The following is a 19,589-nucleotide window of genomic DNA, read 5'->3' on the forward strand; positions in this document are numbered from 1 at the left end:
GTTTTCCGTGAACAAAAAAAGACGAAAGGAAGAAAAATCCTGTAAATGCATGCTAATACAGAAAATGTATTGTGCTGATGTTCATGCACACTAACAGAAGCATTAAAAGCCCTACTAAAATGATTGGTGCTTTTTCTTGAGCACTACATGTACAGAACAATTTTTATCTGCAAAACAAGTGTCATGAATTGGGAATACCTTCTGTGGGAAACGTTTGCCACTACTGCTTTCAAACTTACTTCTTGGATTTCAATTTCTGTACAACTGTTTTCTGCGTAAGTACTATCCACATAGAAATGTGCACAATAAATATGTATAGTATCATTTTCATGAACAGGAGGACCACGTGCATTTAAGGATGTTGGCAGGCATAGCAATGCATCCTATTCTCTTGATGACTTTAATTAACAGATAGAAAGTACCAATTAGGATGAGGGCATCAGCACTACATCAACACAGCAGACTCTGAACACGTTTGCTTGTACAAAAGAACAAAAACACAAAGCAGACAACCAAACCAAATTCCAAGTACCTATTCACAGTGCAATTAAACCCATTACGTGCTATTATGTGCCTTCCATTGGCCTGTTGATTAAGCCCAGGTAGTTCGGGTTGGTTATTCATTCTGAGCTAATGGACTACATAATCCACATCTACAAAAATTTACCAACGATTGTGTGTCCACATTTGAAGCATTCCACAGGATGCTGCAAAAAATGTTTGCCAGTCCCACAGAGCTCTAATACAGTGGTGGGGAGCCCTGATGGGGCCAGGGGCTTTATGTGCTGTGCGGTGTGTGGCCTGGGACCACAGGCATGCATCAAGCACACACACAAATGCCCTGCTCCAGAATGGTGGGTAGGAAAAAGGCCCCTACCTGAGCAAAACTGTGTCGGCTCAACGGAATGTGTGGTTAAGGTTAAAGCCTCCCACCCATCATTGTGATGTTGCTTCAGATCACTGGACTTAGGAGAGGTTTAGCCCTGTCCCAATCCTAGTGCTGGAGTAAGATTGGTGGGATGGGGGCAAAGTTAAAGTCTCCCACCCCTCATCACATCAGTTCTCAGCACAGTAGTGATGACTCTCCTTGCCCACCCTCTGTTGCAGGGTCCTCAACACGAGGGGAGCTTTGTGGGTTAGGGCAAGCCACCTGTGGCTGCAGTTTTTCATTTCTGTCCTATTATGCATACAAGTAAGATAAGAATGCAGATGCCTCGCTGGACTGGGCAAAAGAGTGATGTGCTTGAACCTTCTGTCCCTAGAGTGGCCAGCCAGGTGCCCATGAGAAGCCAATGAGCAGGACAGGAGGGCAGCAGCACCCTCCTATTTGTGTTGCCCAGCTTCTGATAAAGAGGGCAGGAAGAAGCTCCCAATGGTACAGCCTCCAATAATACAGCCATTACTGGAAGAAGCCACTGATGGCCTCATCCTCTATGAACTGGTCAAATGCTGTGTTATACAAAGCTTGTCTAGGACATCTCTCTCTGTGGGTTGCATGAGGATGCCAGCTTACCATCTCAGCCTGAAGCAATACTTTCCTTTTAGTAGTCTGAGTAATAAAGGTAATTGACTGGAAATACAACTTAATTGCTTAACTTCAAAGGAAGTCAGTGGTCGGGCACCTCAACACTATCCTAAGAAATGTGGTAAGGACTGGATCTAGGATGTTCTGTATTAAGAATTATACTTTGGTCTGTTTTATCCCCTAGGAATGGCAGGACATGATCTGAAGGTACCTAATGCAGCCACCTTACTGAGTCAAACACAGATCTGAATCTGGTCTGCACCTGGAAGGGAGACCACCCAGGAATTGCAAGTATATATGATGAGAGAAATGCAGGATGAAACAGCAACCAATTCTTGAAAAATTGTTTCTAGCTTTTAGGATATAAAGGTAATCTTGAAAGTATGAGGGCAAAATAACAAAAGCAACCAGGGAAATTTCAGAATCAGAAAAGTAGGCTATCTGGGAGATCTAATAATGTGTTGCCATCATGAATATCAGATGAATATCAGAACATATGCAAGACCATGTGCAAATAAAGGCAGACTTGCAGATCCACTCTGTAGATGCCAAACAGAGAAGTGAAGCTACTCTTTTAAGAACATAAATGTGAGAACTCTTTTAGATCTCACATTCTTACATGTTGCGACCTGCTCAGACTGCTTCAGCTATTGGACAATGCAGAAATGAAATAAGTAATAAGTGAAATTCTACAGTTTGCACTTAAAAATGCCTTACCAGTACAGAGGAAAGCTGCAATACTATGGGAAAAGAAGACCCAAATCTCTTGAAAATTGAAATTGAGACACATTTATTAATATATTTTGTCTTTATAGTATAGTCTAGAGTTATTCTCTCTGTAATAGCAGGACTGCCTTGCTCAGAGATCTCCATTTGCTAAGGTAATGGTTTGAAGGGCTACTGCTCTAATAGATAGGAAACAGGCTGATACCAGAGAATGAAGTTCAGAAAAGGTATCTATTAAAGTGTTGACAACTGCACTGAGATTCCACAGAGAGCACCCCCTAATCTGAAGATGGCTACATAAGACTGACAGCTCCTGAGAACTTAATAGCATGAGGCAGGAAGAGACTAGATCACAGCATCTGACAAAATGGCATACAGAACTGACTATTAAACTCATTTCATCACTGAAGCCCAGTTGCACTACAGACTACAGAACGTCCAATTTCATTATAGTGACTGCCTTTGAATCATAAGTGCTTGCATATTACTAGGCATCTACTATGGACATGAACACTGAAATATTCTCATAAACATGTCCCAGTTAAACAATTTCAGCAATATTCTTCTTGTAATGTTCATGCAAAGAAATCTTTGGCTCTCACAAGGCTGCCGTGATCGATGCCGTGAATCATGCTCATTAGCTACTTCTTTGCTTCTAAAGCAGCCCTGCCCAGCCTGGCTTCATCCAGATGTGTTAGGCTGCACCTCCAACATCTTCAGCTAGGCTGGCCACTGGAGGGCTCCAGTCAGGGAAGGCTGTTCTAAAGGAAAGGTTGCCTTAATTTCCACAATCGCACCCCTTATTTCCTTAACATGGACCAGAAAAGAAGTCTTGGGCTTTCTTTACTTATTGTGCATTATACAAAGGAACTTTGTACTGGCAGTTCCATCATGTCCACTAGGAAAAAACAATTGCTTTTCAAGTCTACTCACTTAGTCAAATAGGAATGTTTGAAAACAAAAATAATATACCTGAATCATGGAACAATTTTCTTAGGCTATATGTAAAGTAACAGAACCCTGCTATATAACTTCAATTCTTAAAATATGATTTAGTTCCACGTGTTTCTGTAGGAAAAAGTTAGCAGTGATGTATCATGGGTTATATACAATATGGCACTTGGGCAGATTTTTTAAATAATATTTTAAGGGTTTTTAATGACATGAGAAAAATGCCAACATTACATTAGGACACAATCATATGTATGTTTAGACAGGAAAAAATCCTGTAACATCAAGCATTTCCCAGCTGGTCTGTCCAACTGGAGAATTCTGAGAGTTGTTGGAGCTGCTTTTGCCTTAAACATGCATAGGATTTCACTCAAAAGGTACAATTCAGAGCCCTTCATGCTCAATACATGTATATTTCCAAACTTGGAGGATTATGGGCATCCAATGAATGGCACAAGACCCCTGTACTTCATTGAGGCATCTGTTTCCAACTCTCCAGATTAAGCAAATGGAGGGGGAGGCAAGGAGACTGGAGCACCATTTGGAGATGATGTAAGCCATCAGTCCCAGAATCCTCCCTGCCTGCCTCCAGACATCTCCTTTCCTCCTCTTCCAGACTGATTTCTGAGCTTGGAGAAGCAGCTGGTGTGTTTCTTTGCAGGCAGGCTGCAAGAGGGCAGGGCAGGGGCCCCACCTTCCGAGCCCCAGCTCTGAGGACAGAGGACTTTGGAGCTGGGGCTCTGAGTAGCTCCATGTCCTCCCACTGACCCCCAGGACTCACTTCAGATGTAACTACCCTTTTCACATAAATATTCTCTTTTCAGAAAATATTTATTTGTATTAACAGGCCTTTCACACAACCTCTTTTTAGAATCAATCTATACTAGAAATGGGGACAGTTTCTCCAAGAAATCATCCTTGAGATGTCCCACTACTAAAAGTTCAGGCTGGCAAATACAGAAGATGTGGTTTTTTTCCTTTAGCCTTTTCTCCACCATGGAACTCCCCAATAAGGGTGGTCCAACTGACTGCATCCTATTGAGTTTTAGACAGTCAGTAAAAACTTACTCTCCACAGACTTGTAAAACTGTATTTAAAAGAATGCTTTTAAAGAATGTTCTGATTTTGTTTTGATCTTGTGATACTATTGGCTTTTGTTGTTCATTGGGTGAGAGCCCTGGTGGGCAGAAAAGCCATATATAAATACTTTCAAGTAATATGTATATTAAAAGATATGTAAATACTTTAAAGTAATAATTTTAAGTAATACATATTCATTCTCTTTGTGTATTTAGAACATTCTCTTTTTATCTAGCTCACCAGTGTCAGAACTCTTGGCAAAGTGTCAGTAAGTTATAAAATTGCACTCTTATATGCTTGTCTTGGTGGAAACACCTGAACACATCAGTACCTCCAGGAGCCTTTCCTCTTTTTCTGAGGTTCAGAAGTGAGTGCTGTTCCTTATGCACCCAGCAAGGCAGGACCCACACACAAGATGGAAGTATCAGCACATTTAGAGGAACCCCAAGGTGTGCAGAAACACCCACAATTCTCAGGAAGAAAGCAGAAACTTAAATGGCAGAAAAACAAATGAGCAAAGAAGTCTGACTGAGTTCAGTGAGCATGGAACGGTGAATGACTCCTGGGGAATTGCAGGGGAGGAGTGACAAAAAACTGGTGTGAGGAATGGAATGAATTATCCCATAGGAGGGCAATGATGACTGGAGAACTGGGCAAGATGCCTTCAGCATGGAAATATTGTGTTGCAGATCTCACTTGTCTGGATTATTTGCCGTGTTTCTTGTGTGGCAATGCCATCTCTGACAGAGGCACCAAACTGCAAGAAGCCTTCCACTTGCATGTTCACAAGACAGCACAAATCCATTTTCTTCTACGATTCATCAATCTTTGGGTCCAAGCCACAATTTAGAATGAGATTCCCAGAATGTGCTTTCCTGCACTGGTTCAAGCTCACCAAGGGACCTCAGGGAGGGCCACTGGGGTCTGACTCAGCGGAATGAAGAGGACTCCCACCCACACACCCTGACACAACACATCTGGTTTACCAAATTTTGAAGTAAGTGGAATAAAACTCATTACCATTTAATAGGAGTGGGGAACAAGACAATGCAGTCCAGAGGTTATTTTGGGAGGGAGGGCTTTTATTCTCAGATAGAGTGTACTCTTTTTTTATGTGGCAAACCATTAACATCCATATGCAATGGACGGGCAAAAGTATCACTTCCTTACCCTTTAGGAACAGCCTGAAGAGTAAGAGAAAGAGCCCTCCAAAAGCCCCAAAAGCAGTCTACAGTGCTTCGAATATGCCTGGTGTGTGTGTGAGGTGGGGAAGGCATCAGAAGCAGCAATACAGCTAAAGCTAGAATCAACAGATGGTTTTGGTCCCAGGAAACCAGCTCCATAAAGTATGAAGACATTGTAAATTAAAAGTGCCAGATGAATACATTATTAAGTATGTGCACCTGTATTTTCCTCTGAATTCATTATCTACAACATGGGCCTGCCTGATCAATTTAAATCAAATAAGACGTTTTCTTCCATACATTGTGATAACACAAGCCTGACTCAAAATCAATTTAAAACAAACAAACTTATTTTGGACAGGCTAGCTTGGCTCATTATTTGAATAATGACAACTTGGTGGAGATGAGGATGTACAAAGGCAATTAATGACGTTTAAAAAAGAAGTAGTTGAAATAAATCAACAGTCCATGTACACGTTCTCACGGTGTTTTAAACACTTGCTGCTAGGAGCTAAGAGCAGATTTTCCAACACAGTGAAACACTAATGAGACTTTTCCATGACGTCTTATGGTATTGTTATACTTAGATGTTTTTGGAGCATTTCCCTGTTTTGGAAGCAAAGGAAAGCACTCCTGGCTTCCACTCTCTTCCACTGGATACTTGTAATCCTCCAAGTTTGGAGGGCTACAGAAAGCCACACTGGGTGTTGTCCTTAATAAGTAATACTAAAGTCCAAGGCATCGCCAATTCAGAAGAATTCCAGGTAGTGCAGGAAGCCTTACTGCAGGCCATGGAGAATCACTGCCAGTTGAAAAGACTCTCTTGAACTAGAAGGCCAGACTCAGTAGACAAATTTTGCCATCGCACTGCACCAGGTTCCTCGCATCTAGGGCCCTCTCGATGTGTTGAATGTCCAATCCCTGCATGCCCCACCCAGCTTGTTTGGAAAGTGGCTTGTCTGAAAGAGGGATCATTTAAACTAACCACAGATGGTTCCAGTTTGAATGAAACAACCAAACATAGCCAGTGTGGCCCAGTGGGTACAAAGTTGGGCTGGGACTCAGGAGATCTGGATCTAGTCTCCACTCAGCCATGATGCACACTGGTGACTTTGCTCCAAGCACTGACTCTCAGCCTAAACTGACTGGATTGTTATAAAGATATGATGGAGAAAGGAAGGAGGATTAGGTAGGTCACCCCGAGTTCCTTGCAAGAAAAAGAGAGGACAGATTTATTAAAAAAATAAAACACACGCAGAGATAAACAAACTGGGAAAGACTTGGTGCCTACAAGCCTGGAAAGCTGCTGTCAGTTTGTGTGATGCGCATGTCATGAGGATGCACACCTGTGCCTGCTTTCTGAGTCCAAGCAGCTGTGCCACAGATGGCAATGACAGGCCAGTGCAGCTGCTGCCATGACCCTCTTGACCACTTTGGTACCTGTGCAGCCTCGCATTAAAGAGTACAGAAGTGTGACATGGGTCTCTGGTGCCATCATGTGGGGAGCCCAGAAAATGCAATGATATAAACAGGCTACAACAAGAATTGCTATAAAATACCCATCTCTTGATTTTTACAATGAAATACAGCAAACTTAAGTGGGTAAAACCTACTCTCCCATTGTTTTGCAGCTGGGTTTTTAATTTCTTGGGCCCTATCCCCTAAGTCCTAAGGATCTTAGTAAATATACGACCCTTCTTTTAGTTTCTTTGGTCCCCTGGGAAACAGAAAGAAACCACACCAGGACCACCACTTTCACTGTTCCCAGCAGAAAGACAAAGCTTTCCAGCCCTGCCTTGACCGGCTGAAGCATCTAAAGGACCAGTCTTCAATAGGACACCCTGGAACCTTATGGCCATACAGGAAGAGGAGGAGGTTGTCTCCCAATGCATGTTTGGGTTAAAGGTGGACTGAGAAGGCTGGAGGGTAGCTTTTTAAAGCAAGATGACTGTATATCTCAAGGTTTAGTTCTTTTCCTCTGTCAGACACTCACCTGCTGATTGAACATCTCTTTATCTGGTATCCTTAGGAGAGTCTCTTGGCTCAGCAATAACCTTGCAGTGGGTGAACTATCCTCACTCCAGTTGCATGCTTAAGAATTAATTGGTTCAGAGTTCCTGTGGCCAAGTTATCTAGCCTAGACATCCAGATAGAAGCATGGCTTCCAGTCATACCGCGAAACACATAAATATGGTCTCCTCCGACACAAGGAAATTGTGCCATGACCCTGGACTAGGAATCTTTGAACGCAGAGTCCTCATGCAACTACAGTCCCAAAGAGGAAACAAGTCCACTCCTTGGCTGTTCCTGTCTGAATTCTCTAGCAATAGCACTTGCAATCTTGATCTTGGGCACCCTGTTGATTAGACCAGGGACTCTTCAGAAATCAGTACAATCAGCACTCTCTTCTACATCACACCCATTTGACTAAACTCCCTCTTTCCTGGAAAAGCTATACAAATAAATAAATAATCTCTTTTCATATCACCGTAAATCCCACAAAGACATGGAATGGTGGACTTGACAGATTCAAGTGGACAGAGATCACTATAGCAACAAAAGTTAAACTTTTCTTTTGAACTGTGAAATGTTAATACAGCTGCTCCTCTCCTCTGTTGGCCTGTAATCATAAGCATATTTACCAGAGTGTAAATCACATTGATCTACATGGGATTTTCTTCTAAGCAAACATTTATAGGATTGCACATTTCCTTTTTCATCATGAAAAAAACTGGCTTGGCTGGCAGGAGGGGCCATTTAATCTACTGTTAACTGATAAAGGGAGGATAAACAAAGTTTTTCACTATTGATATAGATTCCAAAGTGCAGACTTCAGAAGCAGCCAACAAACCTAGAACAGAGTATTGTCCTCTAAGTATTCCTTTTCTTTAAAGTTTTGTGCACCCTCCACATAAGAATCAGTATCAAAATGCTATGCCACATTTTGACATAGCAAATAATCAACATACAACAAGGATTTTGGAAATAACACAATTGGCTATTACACCCATTTATGCAAAATTAACTTTGTTTTAATTGCATTAAACTGGAACTGATACATTACCACATTAAATCTGAAGCAAACTGCCAGGTAAACAAACGATGGGTGCAGCTGCTAGCACAAGATGTACATGGCAGGAGTGAGGGGTGAGAAGTGTCCAAAGAGATGCCATTTCATGAAAACTCTGTGGCTTTCAAGCTGGCAGGACTGGGTGACTGGGTGAGGTTCTGCCCACTGAAGGGACAGGCATAAGTTCATTTGTGCAGCCCTGCCTCTGGAACAAGAAGGAGGAATAAACCACTCCTGGTTAAGCTCTATCAAAGAAGGAGGAATGTTTAATATTTAACTTAATATTACAGAATAAAATATGAACCATCAAAGATAACCCAGTAATAAATTCACTGAATATATTTGGCTTCTGCTCCAGAGATGCTCATGTGCAAAAAGATAATTTAGTGCTAGTCATATCTTGCTGAGGGGTTAGCACAGCTGTCACTATCCGGTGTGCCCAGTAGGAATGTCTCATCAAAGACATGGATCAAAGGGACGTCTTCAGCCATACTGGGCAGGACATATTGGACACATCGCATTAGCAACGCTGATGCCCAAGAATATGCATGCATGCCACAATTCAACTCTCAGGCATGAGTTGCATCAACATTCCACACCCAGGTAGCAATTTTCTGAACTTGACAGAATTCCTTACAACAGGATACAATGGATATTTATTTAAATGGAGCAGCTCTTGCCCAGCATGTCATGAGGCCCTCTAAATATTCTGGCTTACAAAGCCCATCAGTCCCTGCCAGCATAGTCTGTGGGGAACAACATGGTGAGAATTACAGGCCAAAATGACTGGAGGGCCACGAGTAATTGCTGGATAAGCAAGATGTGTTTATCAAGAACCAACAGGAAGCAGTCTGAGGCACTGAAATTTCAGCCCAGAGGCTGGGCAGTAATGGCTTTTTCTACCTTACTGAGGGCCTACAGTGCAGTGCGAGAACCATCATTCACATGAACAGGGGCCTAGGTTCAGTCCTCTCTACACCCATCTTGTTCCAAGGTTGGAAATCACAATTTCTTGGTTCAGAGAAAACAGAAAACTATCATTAATTGAGGGTTTCCTAGACTTCAAATTGCAAAAGGAGGAGTGAAAGGGGTTAAGTATGGAAGCAAAAGATTTATGCATGTGTCAGTTAAATAAATGTTGCCAGCAGTACAGATAATACCTTGTGATCCCTACAAAGGGTTCCAGATCAGGCTCACTGACTACCTTGAACAATGCCTTTTTAGAATACTGCTCCTCCACTACATCAGGGAAAGCACAAGTGTAGCAATGTTTCTTACAATATCAAGTATTATACAAGTTACTGGGGGACAAAACAGATTGGATTTTAATGCTGCAATCCCTTGTGTGGGATTGGGACAAAATCCCAAGAAATACAACTGGGCCCACTTCCAAGCAGAATCCCCCTGAGCATCACTGGATTTATTCCGAATGCGTGTGCTCTAGGTTGAGTACTTTGTTCAAAGCCAGCTCAGGGGCTTTGAGGGCTCTTTGGAAGGATGCCTGCAATAGGTCCCATCCCCATTAAATCTGTCTGTCTGCCTGTCTGTCTGTCTGTCTGTCTGTCTATCTATCTATCTAGGGAACTTCTATGCCACTCCATTCACCGAAGCCTCGGGGAGGCTCACAATCATAAATAAATAACATAATATAAAACAATATAATTTAACAGTATAAATTAAGTCGCCCTGGCCAAAGAATAAAATAAATAAATAATATTAACAATTAAAATAACGTTTGAATAAAAAGGTCTTTGCCTGGTGCCGAAAAACAAATAACGACGGCGCCAGGCGGACCTCTCTGGGGAGTGCATTCCATAGATTGGGCGCCACCGCAGAGAAAGCCCTCCTCCGAGTACTTACCCTCCTAATTTCCTTCACAGAGGGTTCCCGGAGAAGGGCCTCTCCCGCTGAACTCAAGCGGCGGGCAGGCATATATGGATGTAAGCGCTCCTTCAGGTAACCAGAACCCAAGCCGTTAAGGGCTTTAAAGGTCATAACCAACACCTTGAATTGGGCCCAGACTTCAATGGGGAGCCAGTGAAGCTGACGGAGGACTGGAGTCATGTGAACATAACGCCCAGTCCCCGTCAGCAGCCTGACAGCATTATTTTGAACCAATTGAAGTATCCAGACCATCTTCAAGGGCAGTCCCACGTAGAACGCGTTACAGAAGTCAAGTCGGGAAGTCACCAACGCGTGTGTCACTGTCGCCAGGCAGTCGTTCTCCAGGTAGGGGCGCAGCTGATGGATCAGCCGAAGCTGAAAGAAAGCGCTCCTCGCCACCGCTGTCACCTGAGCTTTCAGTGAAAGCTCTGGGTCGAGGAGCACTCCCAAGCTGCGGACCTTGTCCCTAAGAGGGAGTGCAACCCCATTCAGGACTAGGTTCAATTCACCTTCCCCGAAGCCCGATCCGCCAACCAAGAGGACCTCCGTCTTGTCTGGACTGAGCTTCAGTTTATTGGCCCTCATCCAGCCCATTACCTCGGCCAGGCACCGGTTCAGCACAGCCGCTGCCTCACCTTGATTGGTGGAGAACGAGAGGTAGAGCTGGGTATCATCAGCATACTGATGATTCCGCAGCCCACACCTCCTGATGACCTCTCCCAGCAGTTTCATGTAGACGTTAAACAGCAAAGGGGACAAAATGGATCCCTGCAGTACTCCATGGCATAGCTGCCATGGCGCAGAGCCATAGTCCCCCAGCACCACCTTCTGGAACCGGCCATTGAGATAGGAGCGGAACCACTGCAAAGCAGTGCCTCCGACCCCCAATCCCGCTAGCCTATCCAGAAGGATACCATGGTCGATGGTATCAAAAGCCGCTAAGAGGTCCAGAAGAACCAACAGGGACGCACTCCCCCTGTCCTTCTCCCTGCACAGGTCATCGTACAGGGCAACCAAGGCAGATTCAGTACCGTACCCGGGTCTGAAGCCGGACTGAAATGGGTCCAGATAATCAGTTTCATCCAAGAGTGCTTGGAGTTGTCCCACCACCACCTGCTCCAACACCTTGCCCAGAAACGGGATGTTGGCCACTGGTCTATAATTAGTGGCCATCTCTGGATCCTGTGACGCTTTCTTCAGGACCGGTCGGACTACCGCCTCCTTTAAAGGGGCAGGCACCCGACCCTCCCTCAGAGAAGCGTTAACCACTTCCAAGATCCAGGTCCCAATCCCGTGCTTGGCGTTGTTAATCTGCCCTCTTGCTGCCCTTGTCACAAACTGCAATTGCTCCGTGTTCTCTTCTGCATCCTTGCCAAGGCTTGCTTGCTCAACAGGCAGAGAGACAGCTAGCAAGAGGGTGTCTAGTGCACCTCTTTCGCCCACCACCAGCCCTGACCAGGCGAGGGTAAGAGGAGCCTCCAGAGATGAAGAGGAGGAACAATTCCAGGGACTCTGATCAATGATGGAGTGTGGGCATGTGCCCCACAATGCCTCCCTTTGATGCTGGCCCAGACTACATTTAATTATCATTATTAGTTTCTAAACAATGCACAGTCATTACTAGATATAGAAAATTAAATATTATGTTTAATCATTATTATTGGTTTCTAAACAATGCACAGTCATTACTGCGAAGAGCCTTTTTTTAAATGGCTGGATTAAATGACTTTGCAGCATTACCTCAATAATGCTCCTAAGTAACAACCATGATCAAGCCATTCATAACAACTGCCTCTTCTTAAAGAGCACCAATTATTTTAATTAAAAAAGTAAACATTTATTATATTGGAAAAGGCATGTGTTAATAATTGATATAGCTGATTAGATCTACCTGAAGAGCAGCACTTCCTCATAAACAAAGCTTGTTTTGTTTATAGACCTCCCTCCAGCACAAACACTTCCCTGTGGCTTTTGAGACAGAACATTAATCTGAGAGCAAAATACAGGAATAAGCATGCAAAGCAAGGCACTCTGCTTTTTATTTCTTTTAGACTCTTACATGCATTCTCTTATTCCCAGGTGCCTATTTGAAAAGCAAAGCAAAAAAAAAGCGGGGGGTGGGGAGGAAACAAAGGGAATGAAGCACACATATATAGAAGGCATGAAACGTTCTATCTATGCCTTCTATACACATACACACAGTTAAACAAAGTCCACTACATACAGAGGGAAATACAGTGCAGCAGATATTGTGTTTGTTCTTTCTGGATGGGGCCTATCATATTTGTTCTCAGTTTTTTCCCTCTTCAATTTACAACCGGGGTCCCCAAACATTTTGGGCCAGCAGGCAAATTTGGAATTTTGAAAAAGCTGTGAGTAGATATATGAAGGCCCAGGGGGGAAACACTGGAAAAAAATCAGAAAAGGGGGTTTTTTGCTTGGGTTTTGTGGTCCCAGAAAAAATAAGAATACACAAATTTTCAGGTTTTTTCCCACAAATTTTGTTTGTTTTTCTCCTGATGCTCTCATGTTTCTAGTGGTGAGCAGTCTCATACAATTGGTTGCCATGGAAGCTGGTTTACTCATTCATAAAATGGCTGTCATGGTGGCATGGCTGTTCACAAAACATTAATTTCCCAGAAAGCAACTGGTGGGACTAACACACACACACACACACACACACACACACACACACACGCATGTAAATGTCTGCTTAGCCCAAGAATCCAAGACAAGGCAGAAGTGGGGGCTGAGCTCTGACACACAAAACTGCTCTTACAACCCAAATACATACAGCACCAGAAAACAGGAATTCGCTTTGCAACATTTCAATTTTAAGAAATCTTAAGAAAGAAAATAAAAAATTGGGAGGGGCAGGGGGTGCATGCTTAGGGAAGTGTCTAGGGCATGTTAATGTCCAAAGGCATCTTTCTGGAGTTCCCACAATCACAACAGATATGGGCTTTGTTATTTTATGTGGTTCCATATACAACATGTGAGAAGAAGGGTGGGAAACCCACCAGTGGTCCAGTGTGATGGGAATCATCATCTGGTAACAAAAGGAAAGCCAGGGTCTCCTTGCCTTTTCAGGAGATAAGCCATGCTTCCATGGCAGGAGAGAATACTAATATTTTTCCCCAGGTTCATGCTCCAGAGTGCACAGTTGCATCGGACCAGGACAGAAGCAGCAAGAGTGGCACTTTCTTTCATGTCCCTGCTCTCTGTTCAGTAGAGCAGCAAGGGCTGAGCTCCAGGTCCTGCTGGGTCTTCTCATGTATCAGGAATGTAGACGCAATTATAAAGCACAGAAGGGAGGGACAGGATGGGTAACAGAAATGCATGAAAAGATGCTGGAATCATAAGGCCTGTGAATACAGTTTCTATAAGAGGACCTTTAAAAGAAGCCAAGTAAAGCGAGAGCAGGGCAAGGAACATGGCACTCGAATAATGCACGTGCATGGTAAGAGCTATCCATGTCACTTTAAACCTAAGAAAGAATAATGGGCTTGGTGATTACAATCCAAAGCTCACTAACTTACCCACAACCTTCCTAGCAGACCTGGCTAAGTTAAGAAGGTCTAGCAGGGGCTGTCAATAAAACAAGTAAGGATTGTGAAACCTGCAGCACATTTAAAAGTGCTAGAGCGCTTCATGTTTATTAATTCAACAAACAAACCCAGCCATCACAGAATGTACTTCTAATGCAGGAGTACCAGAAAGACCAGCAAACAATATATTGATAATGCAGACTCAATGCCACCCAAAACTAAAGCAAGAAACTAGACACGTGATGGAAAACAAAGCGATGTTTCTAAGACACTTGCCTCCCATTCCTGGAGGAAGCGCTGGGCCTCTTCTGGGCCAACTGATTTGTGTCTCCTGAATTCATCCTTCATGTACTGATCTCCCAGGGCTTTCAGCTCCAGTGGTAATGCTCGATGCAGCTGCAGGATCTTCCTGTAGAGTGTCCTTACCCGGGACACATGGTGCTTTATGCTACCAGGCATGACCCTCAAGAGTCACCACAGCAGTATACAGGTTGTCTTCTCTATCAGGATTTGCACTGGGGAAACAATTTCAAGGACAAGTGAATTGGAGAGAAGGAGCAGCCACTGAGGTGCTTGGGTAAAAGTGGGATAGGTACAGGAGGGGGCATATGAATGGAGCTTTGGGGTTATTGGCAATCAACATATTGCATCTCTGTTTTCTTTATAGGAAAAAAGATTGATTGGCTAAAATGCGTGGTTCAATTGTTTCAGTGAGCAGCACAAAGGCTCCTACATACCCAAATTAACAGCATAGCCAAAGAAAGCTTGTGGGGTACAGGGTTGTGTGTGACAAGCATTAGTTTGCACATGACAGGACTGCGAGCACATTTGGTACTGAAAATAGTCTGAAGCTGAGCATGTGCCCAGAGAGACCTGGTCCTTAATGTGAAGTGTATGCTTAAGCCCTGACCACCATTTTGCCTGATTCAGATTGAAGCAAAGCTTCCAAAAGGAAGCATGCAAACTGGCTGAAAATAGTACTGAAACCTCAGAGCATCAGTGCCCATGTGGCTGAGCAGTGTCTCCCTCTGAGGCTTCCTTTGGCAAGAATGCTGGATGCAAATTTCCCCGATGTTACTATCATATGGGAGAAGGTTCTAGTACTAGAGTTTTAGAAGCATGAGAACCAAGATGGGCCTGGGGGAAGGAGAAACCACAAAATACAGCTAAGTGCCACATTGGCAGTGGTCCTCCAGAAAGACGAGCAGCGTTTGCTCCCTCAGGTCATCCCTGTGGCCACAGAGGTAGAGCGCAGCTGCGCAGTGGGTGGCATCCACCCTTGACAGCTCAGCCCAAGACTTGTTTACTCAGAAGGCATCTTGCGTTCACTTCATTTTTTACATTTCTGTACCACCCATTGGGCAAAGCTTTGTGGGCACTTTACAAAGATTTAAAAGCACACTACTACGCTCAATACCAAAGGCTTGGCTAAAATGCCTATGCAAAGCAGACGCACATTATTTGGGCTTCCTCCCAGGTAAGTACACACAGGGTTGAAGTCTGAGCCTCAAATCATCCTAGTAAGTGCAATTGAGGTGCCATCCCAGGGCAACCTAAAGCAGAGAAAAGCCGTTGCTTAAGGAAGCTAATGTGGGGTGTCTTGAAAAGGCAGGACTGCTTAATGTATTGATATTAACTATTTTATGGCCAAGGATGTGGAGAGATACCCCTTGTTGTTGTTCATCATGCAGCAAAATCGCCCAGGCGACCCTGAAATAGGAAGAGACTACGATGTAGGATGACATATTGGTGCTAGTATTTGGGAACATTCCCCCGTGACCCTCTTCAGATTCTCTAGGGCAGCAGACAGAGGGGCAGCCTTGTTCCCTCCAGGGTCCCCTGCGCGGCCTGTGCTGCATGTGAATTCTTGCGATGTGAGAACCTCATAAAGACTAGCCTGGGACTTAAATCCCGCACAAAGCTGCAATGCTACCGAGGTTTAAGTCCCATTGAATGCAGTGGGGCTTCCTTCCGAGTAAATGAGCAGAACGGCCGTGAACAGGAGACTCCCCCACAGGGGCACACAAAGCGCGACGATGATTCCGGATCAATCCCTGCCATTTACACGTGAGACACAAACTATGTCGGAACGCGCACTGGCCAGAGAGCGCCACCGCTCGGCGCGCCTCGCACAGGACGGAGGAAGGTGAGCACGTTTGCGCGGGCGGGGAGGTCCCTGGGAAGCAGCCTGGGGACAAATCGGGGGATCCCGGGGAGCGCTATTTAGTTACCGGCCGGATAGAGAGGGGTGACTTTCCAAGGGCAGCTCGGAAACGCAGCAGCAGCAGCTCCCCGCGACTCGTTAGCCGGGAAGAGTTCATAGCCGGAGCATTGAGCCAGGAGCACCGGAGGGTGGCCTCCTGCTGCTCTCTCCGCCCCCGGCTGGGCTGGGCGAGAGGCGGGCGCCTCCTCCTCTCTGTTGTGGCCTTGCGGCTGTAAAGTGAGGGAGACGCTTCCGATACACGATCCCGTGGACCCCTTAGGAGTAATGCCTTGAGGGATCCATTCTATCTGTGTCTAGCCAGAAAAAAGCACTCAACTCAGAATTTTCTCTGCTTAAACGCGCGTATGTGCTGGCCTGTTATTAGGAATGGGCTGCAGTCGCCTACATTTCTTCTGCCCGCGCCCACAAAGTTGTTATGAACAAATAATTAGAAAACACCGTACAGCACTGTTGGCCTCGAAGGGCTTGCAAAACAGGTGACTTCCGCACCCGTTTGGTCTCCCCAGCCCCGAACTTCTTTAAGCTGCCTGTGGACTTCATAAGATTGTACCCTTAGGAGAAACCTGCGCCCACAACTCTTGCTCAGGCTGGAGGCGTGGGATTTGCCTGCTTTTTCTTCTTGCGTGCTCCTGTGCTGTTTCTCTTTGCCAGACCCGCCTTGCTGATCCACGTTTCCATTTCCTATCGGTATCGAGCAGGGTGCTTCGGAGGGAGGACAGCATGAAGACACCCCGCTGCTGTCTTTCTCTCCCGACCCCCAGCACTTGGTGTCCCGTGGCAGGATGCTTCCGAACTTCAGGTTTCGTTAGCATGGCTGGTAGACCCCATCCTCCCTAAATTGCTGTTGGATCACAGCTTTTCCCAAATATTTTGGACTTCAGTTCCAGTACTGGTGAATATTTAGGAATTCGACATGTATTCCAAAATATCTGGAAGGCACCGGTTGAGGAAATCTGTTTTGTGATATTATGTTCCCTGACATGAATTAATATGATAAAGTCCAAGAAGGGCAGATAATCATTTTGTTTTATACAGATACATATAACACACACAACTGGAAAATGAAAGTTCAGGATTCAATAATAACTATATTTATTATTAAAAGCTATTTGACTGGTGTGTGTTTGATTAGAACTATACTTTGTTAATATTTGTATTTATAAATGGGTGTAAGAATTTTTTTAATAAATGGAATCCCTTGTTAATGCCAGCTAGGATACAATCCTATGCAATTTTAAACAAACAAACAAACAGGCCTACAGCTCTCAGCATGCTGGTTTGTCCTTATGTGAACAGAGTGCTGGACTGGAAGGGGCATCTGCTTGATCCAGGATGGCTTTTCTTGTGTATTTACATCCTAGTGAATGTCTTCCTGTCAATCTATCCTTTCAATCCATAAAATTGAAATTGCCTTATGGATTCAAACTGTTCCATGTTCTGACTTGTCTAGTTCCCCGATTAGAACACACATTTGTTAATTAATGAACCAAGTGTGCAGTCCTAGGCATGTTTAGACAGAAAAAAAGTCTTGTAATTCCCATGGCTAGTTGGGGCATGTTGGGAATTGTAGTGGTTTTTTTTGTCTAGACATGCATGGGTCTGAGCCTTGAATTATGCATTATACAAAGAAGTACTCCTATGTCCTCCACCCCCATCATTTCCTGGTGCTTTTCCTTCCTTTCTCCAAAAATAGGAATTGTTAGTTATTTGAATTACATGTTTAGCTCTTTAATGTCTGTGTGTTCCTCTCATCCCAACATTGCAGTGCTGAACTACCTTGTATAGGTGGGTGAGGTGGGGAGGGGTGGGGTGGGGTGGGGAGGGACAAGAGGAGAAGAAAGTTGCGTTGCTTCCAGATTTAGTCATATTTAGAATGAATCCATCAAAACCAATGGGGCATTCCTTAGTCCTGGCTGATTTCTGCCCCATCGGTTTCAGTGAGTCTGCTCTTAGATATCATGAGATCCAGAATGAATCCCATGTCTGTTTCTGTCAACATCCTTTGACAGCACAAGGTAAATCAACAATTATCTGCAGATGGTATGGAAGGCTTCCCATGTAGGGCTGAATATGCTGCTCTCATGAGGGATGACAAAATGTTTGCCCAAATGGAGAAGTGGAAATGCAAGCACTGAACTCAGATATTTGTAATTTCTGATGCTCGTGTTTTAGCCTGCTTCACCCATTTTTCCTTTTAATGTGCAATTTTAACTACCTATTTAGGTAATATTTGTTGCAGACACACATAAGTGGGTGAAAAGTGTGGAGAGCTGCCAGCAGACACATCTGTGTGACCTTGGCCACCCCATTAGACACCCAGTGTGACACTTGGAGTGAAAAAGGCTGTGCACCCTGATATTTATTGCATTTTTGCATATTTAGTGCAATATTATTAGTATTAGTATTGTTGTTACTGTGCACTTCCCCCAAGTCCATGTGTTAGCCACCAAAATAAATAGCATTTATTGATTTGATCTACCAAGAAAATGGCACTGAAGGCAATTTACAATCCTAGAAACTCTAAACAAATGGAAACTTCCTTTCTGATTTTATAGGAATCTGCCTCTTACAAAATCAGAGCCTCGGTCCATCTAACACAGTCTGTCAATCAACCCTGCTTGGCAGCAGCTCTCAAAGGTTTCAGGCAGGCTTTACTTGGCAATGCCTGGAACTGAACCTGGGATTTTCTGTATGCAAAGCATGTGTCCTACCCATTGAACCACCTCCCTGCCCCACTAGAAGGCATATCCTGAATTTACATTTTCAGTACAGCAAATGCCTTTGCTGGAGCTCTTTGTACGGCTGAGCATAACGGCTTTGGGTGCGCAGAACAATAAATAGGCTAGTCTGCGATGCATTAATTGTGTGCTTCAGCCACTAGGGGGCAGTAGGATGTCTTGGCCCTGTCTTGCCTAAACCAAGCACAAGAAGACGTCATTTGGAAACCCACTTCTGGTACTTTCAAGCTGATTCCATCCCCCCTCCTTTCTTCCATAGATCTTTCCATCCAACAGCTGTCCAGTTTCTATACTGATCGGTAAAATGTCAGAAGGCACCGTTATGATACGGTTTTAAATCTTTTAGAACCAGTAACAAGAACAGTGCTGTGACATCAGGACAATATGAAATGCTGGCATTGAATATGCACACAACTGACACTTTTATATTTGCGTTTCATTTATTTACCTTTTGGGGTCAGTGGAAAGCTGGCCCAGAGCTATTTCAGACCACCACATTGCCGCTACAGAGCTTTGCTTTCTGCTTACCTCCCACAGATAGCCCTGGCTTGAACTCTCCTGCTCCCAACTCTGTGAATTCACATTGCATCCAGCCTGCACACACTTTCAGAAGTCCACAGCCATGGATAGGAAATAAAAATTCACACCACACCCATTGT

The 19,589-nt window shown here is 44.2% G+C and overlaps 1 protein-coding gene across 1 annotated transcript in view; it reads right to left on the reverse strand.

Moving 5' to 3' along the window:
- Nucleotides 1-16,305, reverse strand: part of SDHAF3 (succinate dehydrogenase complex assembly factor 3) — a 29,347-nt gene extending 13,042 nt beyond the window's left edge. Inside the window, exons 1-2 of the mRNA XM_044428870.1 lie at nucleotides 16,200-16,305; nucleotides 14,245-14,483 (exon numbers count right to left, since the gene is read on the reverse strand). Of these exons, the coding sequence (XP_044284805.1) occupies nucleotides 14,245-14,427 (183 nt within the window). The 5' untranslated portion in view covers nucleotides 14,428-14,483; nucleotides 16,200-16,305. The remainder of the gene's footprint in view (nucleotides 1-14,244; nucleotides 14,484-16,199) is intronic.
- Nucleotides 16,306-19,589: the final 3,284 nt, after the last annotated feature.

Source organism: Varanus komodoensis, unplaced genomic scaffold (genome assembly GCF_004798865.1).
Source record: "Varanus komodoensis strain SLA01 unplaced genomic scaffold, ASM479886v1 scaffold2, whole genome shotgun sequence".
Lineage (NCBI taxonomy): Eukaryota > Metazoa > Chordata > Lepidosauria > Squamata > Varanidae > Varanus > Varanus komodoensis.